Source organism: Chrysochloris asiatica, unplaced genomic scaffold (assembly GCF_000296735.1).
Source record: "Chrysochloris asiatica unplaced genomic scaffold, ChrAsi1.0 scaffold00017, whole genome shotgun sequence".
In the NCBI taxonomy this organism is placed as follows: Eukaryota; Metazoa; Chordata; class Mammalia; order Afrosoricida; family Chrysochloridae; genus Chrysochloris; species Chrysochloris asiatica.
Window position 1 is genome coordinate 19,828,233 of NW_006408535.1, and position 6,000 is coordinate 19,834,232.

General features: G+C 37.1%; 1 protein-coding gene across 1 annotated transcript in view; it reads left to right on the top strand.

Annotated features, from left to right (window-relative positions):
* The window catches only part of LOC102824401 (serine/threonine-protein kinase D1-like), a 430,645-nt gene that overhangs the window by 328,928 nt on the left and 95,717 nt on the right, over positions 1-6,000 (top strand). The window contains 2 exon segments of the mRNA XM_006835370.1: positions 4,065-4,275; positions 4,440-4,517. Of these exon segments, the coding sequence (XP_006835433.1) occupies positions 4,065-4,275; positions 4,440-4,517 (289 nt within the window).

Below are 6,000 nucleotides of genomic sequence, written 5' to 3' on the forward strand. Positions count from 1 at the left end.
CAAGGAGCAATCTGGTCATTGTTGTTTTGTTGTTGTTGTTGTTGTTGCAGTTAAATGCTGTCATGTGTCATGTCAGTTCTGATTCATAGCCATGAGCTTTCTCCTCCCATAAAGATTTGCAATATCTGAAATCCTATACAGTTGTTGTTATTGTTAAGTGGTGTCTAGTCAGTTTGGACTTATAGTGACCTTATGCACAACAGAATGAAACACTGCCCAGTTTGGCACCATCCGTACAATTGTTAAGCTTGAGCCCATGGTGCTGCCACTGTGCCAATGTATAAGAAGGTTGATTATATGTACAAGAACATGGCATCAGGATTTGAGGAAGGCTCATTAACAACCTGCAATATCCAGATGATGAAAACTTGCTTGCTGGAAGTAAAAAGGTCTCAAAATACTGATATGGTTCCAAGATCACAACTTTCAGTATGGGTTGTACCTTAATGTAAAGAAAACAAAAATCCTCACCACTGTACCAATAAATAGCATCATAATAAATGGAGAAAATATTGAAGTTGTTAAAGACTTCATTTTGATTGACTCCATTGTCAACACAAATGGAAGCAGCAGTCAAGAAAACTTTCCTGTGTGAGCTCGAACCACTGACCTTATGATTTGCAGTGCAGTGCTTATCCTTCAGAGCTACCTTGCTCCTACTGGCCTTACTTCTTCCAAAGCAGATTTGTTCATTCTTCTTTCAGTACATGGTATATACAATATTCTTGTCCAATACCATAAATCAAATACATGGAGTCCTCTACAACTGTTCTTATTCTTTGTCCAGTTTTCCTATTCATATGAGGTGATTGAAAATGTCATGCCTTGGATCAGACACATGTTAGTCCTCAAAGTGACATCTTTGTTCTTGAATACCTTAAAGAGACCTCTTGCAGCAGATTTTCTAATGCAGTTCGCCATTTGATTTCTTGACTGTTTCCATGAATATTGATTGTAGACCCAAATAATATGGAATTCTTGACAACTTCAATATTTTCCTTCTTCAATGTTATTTATCTAGAATTATGAATGTTAAATTAAGGAAAATGACTGAAGAGTGATCTATCCAGCTTTTCATAGGGTTTTCCAAATCTGAGAACATTTTATGACATCGGGCCGTCTTTTTATTCTGAGTATTGATACTTTCCAATTATGGGGAAAAAATATTGCTTGCATTTTGTTCTGTGCTTTAACTAACCTCTTAGCTAGAGTTACTAAAGAAAGGCACATAGAAAAAGGACCTAACCCTTTAGATTTTATTATTCTTCATTTCCATTAAAGGTATTTATTAAACATACTCATGATTCTGGTTTGACAATCTTACAATCTGTCTTTATAAGCACCTTGGGCTTCTCTATTAAAAAAAAGCCTTTCCAGAGAAATATGCTGCATAATTTTCCTTTACAAAACTTTAAATGGAACTGTAGGTGGTATAGTATGTTTTGTAGAGCTTTATCAAATATTTCTTTTTACTGCAGCTATGGACTCCTGGTGTGGTGCTGTAGGATCAGCATTGGACTGCGAACCAAAGGGTCAGCAGTTCAAACCCACCAGTTGCTCCTCAGAAACCCTCTACAGGGTGACTATGAGTTGGAACCGACTCTACGGCACTTAACAACCACAACAGTGAATCTGAGCATTGAAATGTAATAAACAATACTACCTTTGAGGGCAGGTAGGGATTGGGATGAGTAAAAATTGTTTGTAATTCTGGTTTATTGCTCATCTTGTCAGTAACTTGCCCAGATTGAAAACTAACTGGGAAAAGTGGTAATGCATATTGACAAGATTGGGGAAAGTCAGATCACTCTAGGTATTTTCCATCATTTAAGATATTAATTACAATTATTAAGACTATTAAGAGAGGCAGTTTGATGTTGGCCTATTTAGAAAACCACAGGGCAGACTCAAGCATCCTTGAGTTACATGATGAGCTGCTAATCCACTAGCAACTCTGCAGGAGAGAGATGAGGCTTTCTGCTCCTATAGAGATTTATGGCTTCAGAAACTCTACACAGCGTTGATATAAGTCAGAATGGGTTCAAAGGCATGCAACAGCTACTTGACAGATTCCTTTAGAAGAGCAGTAGGATATCTGATTATATAGGTGAAGGTAGGCACTTAATTACCTTTAATGTCTGCTTATTGTCTATAATTTTTAACTAGTAGATTATATAAAGAAAGGGTAAATGATGATGTATCAAGATCAGGCCCTCCTGAGGCAAACAACTATAGTTTCACATTTTGGTTCCACTGTTCATTAGCCAAGGAGCTCTGGTAGCACACTGGGTAAGTAAAAAAAAAAAACCAAACAGCTGTGATTTGAACCAATCAGCCACTCCATGGAGAAAGATGTGGTAGTATATTTCCATATAGATTACTGCCTTGGGAACCCTGTGAGTCAGTTCTACTGTGTCCTATAAAGTCCCTATGAGTGAAATAGACTGGGTAAGAATGGGTATTTATTAGGCATTTGACCCCCCAAAATTTACTAAAACGTTATGAGTTTAGATTCCTCAGCTATCAAATGGGGATAAAAAGACATATCTTAAAAGGTGTCTAGCACAGAATGTACTATAGGGCAGTGTTTCGTTCTATTGTGCATAGGGTTGCTATGAGTCTGTACCGACTCGATGGCACCTAACAACAACAACAACAATGAGTGTAATAAATATAAGAGCATGTCAAAAAGTTAGTGAATGAATAGAATTAGAGCATAATGAAAATTTGCCACAAACTTTTTGAAGTCCCCTTAGAACTCAAGCATTTAATACAGCATTTAAAAGGTGTTTCATTCATTTTTTATTCTGGTAATTTCTAAAAACATTTTTTCTGATGAATCCCAAGTATATTTCCATGATATCAATTTCAATGAAATTGACCAAAGCATTAAAACCTTGGGTTAATTATATTTCACATAATTTTTAAGAAAATTATGTACTAAACTAATTAAATAATTCTAAATTGAGAGGTAGGAGTACACAGGGATATAATCTCAAATAAGACACCAATATTTGTGTTCCTTGTGTGATCTATTTATTGCTATGTTTTTCCAACATAAAAATTATAATTTTAACCCTTTTTTGTAAGGTTGAAGAATAATTTTAAATCACATTTTTCCACAGGAGAAAAAAAAGAAAATAAATTTAACAGCTGGTATTTTTTAGATGAAACTGTCTGTAGGGCAACAGAGAGTATTTACTCTCCATTCTCTATCTTTCTGAACTAATTTCACTTTCTAACGATGTACATGGACTACTTTAAAAAATGTCAATGAGAAAATATGTGCAGTAGGAGTAAGGGATATTTTCAGATTAAGGACCATTTTTGTTGGTGCTATTGGTTGACTTTTACCTATATATTTCTGTATTAAACTTAATTAAATCAATTTTAAAAGCAAAAATAAAAATGTTGTTAAGTGCCGTGGAGTAGGTTCTGATGCATAGCAACCTGTATGGATTTCCAAAGCTGTATTCCTTGTGGAATCTTTCTCCCGCATAGAGGTTAGTGGGATCAAACCACTGATCTGGTGGCTCACAGTCCACTGTTTACCCTATTAAGGAACTAGAAATCAGGTCCAAATATTTAGATCTCCATTTTTTTTCCAGAATATAAACTTCCAGTCTCCCACTGCCAACAAATCAGTTCTGACTCAGTGTGACTGTCTAAAACTGCTCCTTAGGAGTTCCAAGTCTGTACATCTTTGCAGGAGCAGCCAGCTTCGTCTTTGTCCCATATATAAGAATCAGGTAACTTAAATAAGAAAGAATCCATTGAGTCAATTCCAACTCATAGCAAGAGAGAGTAGAACTGCCCTATAGGGTGTCAAAGGCTGCCACTTTTTTCTCCTGAGTTATGCAGCCAAAAGCTTAACCAGAGCTCCTTAATAAATAAATAAATGTCTATAACAGAAATGTAATCATGATAGTCTTGAGATACTCTTGAGAATCAAAGCACTAAATACAATCATAAAAATAGGTGAAATTTTTGAAAAGTATAATAATAGAAATACAAATTAAGTCCTCTCTGACATTCTATTATTCTTTATTTTTTTTAAACATTAGCAAAAGTCACCTTCGGAGTCATTTATCAACCGAGAGAAGAGATCGAATTCTCAGTCATACATTGGAAGACCAATTCAGCTGGACAAGATTTTGATGTCTAAAGTAAAAGTGCCGCACACATTTGTCATCCACTCATACACCCGGCCCACTGTGTGCCAGTATTGCAAGAAGCTTCTCAAGGGCCTTTTTAGGCAGGGATTGCAGTGCAAAGGTAAGGATCCTGCAGCCAAATGTTTGTTACCAACTCGCTTAACTTCGAGCCCTCAAGTTAGTCACTAGCGTACCTCAAATTACAGTTATGTTGTTGTTCTTTTACAACTTCTCTTTCTGATGAATTCTTGTTTTTGTGTTATTTTGTTTTTAAAATATCATTAGATTGCAGATTCAACTGTCATAAGCGTTGTGCACCCAAAGTACCAAACAACTGCCTGGGTGAAGTGAGCATTAATGGAGGTAGGTGAAAATTTAAAGTCCTGTTCATGCTCTTTGTCTCTTAGAGTGTGGCAATTAAGACTCACAGTTTTAAAAAAGAAAACTTTTATTACTTTCTGTTCAGATATTTGTGTAAATAATCGCCAGAGTCTGTTCTACTTTACTGTAGAAAAGCAGTCACTCCAGGTAACTAAACTTTGGTAAAAATCAAAGAGGCTTTTACACTGTGAAAAGCCAGTACTAAAATAAACATATGAAAAGTTGTTTAGCCCAAGTAGTAATCATGAGAATGTAAATAAAACAGATCATGATTCCTTATTTATCAGACAGGTAAAGTATTTAAAAGATTGAACATATTCATTAGTGTCAAAGATGTGAAGAGATCGATTCTGTCACACAAGGCTGGTTGGAGTAACTAAAGTGTTTTTGTTTGGAGTCTGGTTTGAATATTTCTTTCAAAATTTAAATTGTTCTCTTTATTGAATCAGAATTCAAAGTCTAGAAAAACCCTTGTGTATGACCACAGGATGTTTGTTGTTGTTAGGTGTCTTTGAGTATATTCTGACTCATAGCAACCCATGTGACAGAGTTGAACTGCCCTATAGGGTTTCTTAGGCTATAATCTTTATGGGAGAGGATTGTCCCGTCTTTCTACCAGAGTCACTGGCTAGGTTTGAACTGCCAACCTTTCTGTTAGCAGCCGAGTGCTTAACCATTGCGCCATCAGGGCACCTCCGAGAACATTTGTTGTTAGGTGCTGTCAACTGGTGCTGTCACAGTGACCCAATCAATGTATGACTGGACAAAACACTATCTGGTCCTGTGTCATGCTTTCAGTGGATGTTAGACTTGAGCCCAGTGTTGCAATTGCACTGTTAATCCATCTTCTTGGGAGTCTTCCCCTTTCTTTTTCTCTGACCCTCCTATTTACAGAGCATGACATCCTATTCCAGGGACTGATCCCTCCTCACAGCATGTGCGAGGTGTAAGACACAAAGTCTCACCATCTTTGCTTCTGAGGAGTATTCTGGCTGTACTTCGTTCAGGGCAGATTTGTTTGTTCTTCTGGAAGTCTTTTTAATGTTCTTCTCCAACACCATCATGTGGGTGCACTGATTCTTCTCAGGTCTTCCTTACTCATTTTCCAGTGCTCCTTGGTCCTCAGAGTGACTGACATTCTTGCTCTGTAGCACTGTAGAAGGGTCTTCTTTTTTAATATTTTATTGTGAATTATGTGATAGTTTACATGGGAGAACATTAGCTTTACATTCATCCTATCGTATATTGTTTCATTGCTAGGGTTATAATCCCCTCCATGCATCATCAACCAACCAAAGGGTATACCCCGCAAGCTTGCCCCCTGGTCATCAGCACACAGCCCCTCTCCGTCTCTGTGTCTAAAGTCCCCAGCAGCTCCACCTCTCCACGTCATTGTCTCTGCCTCCATCTCTGGCATCATTGCTTCTCTGGCTAGGGTCCTGCTCTACGCTCTTCTCCCTTGATG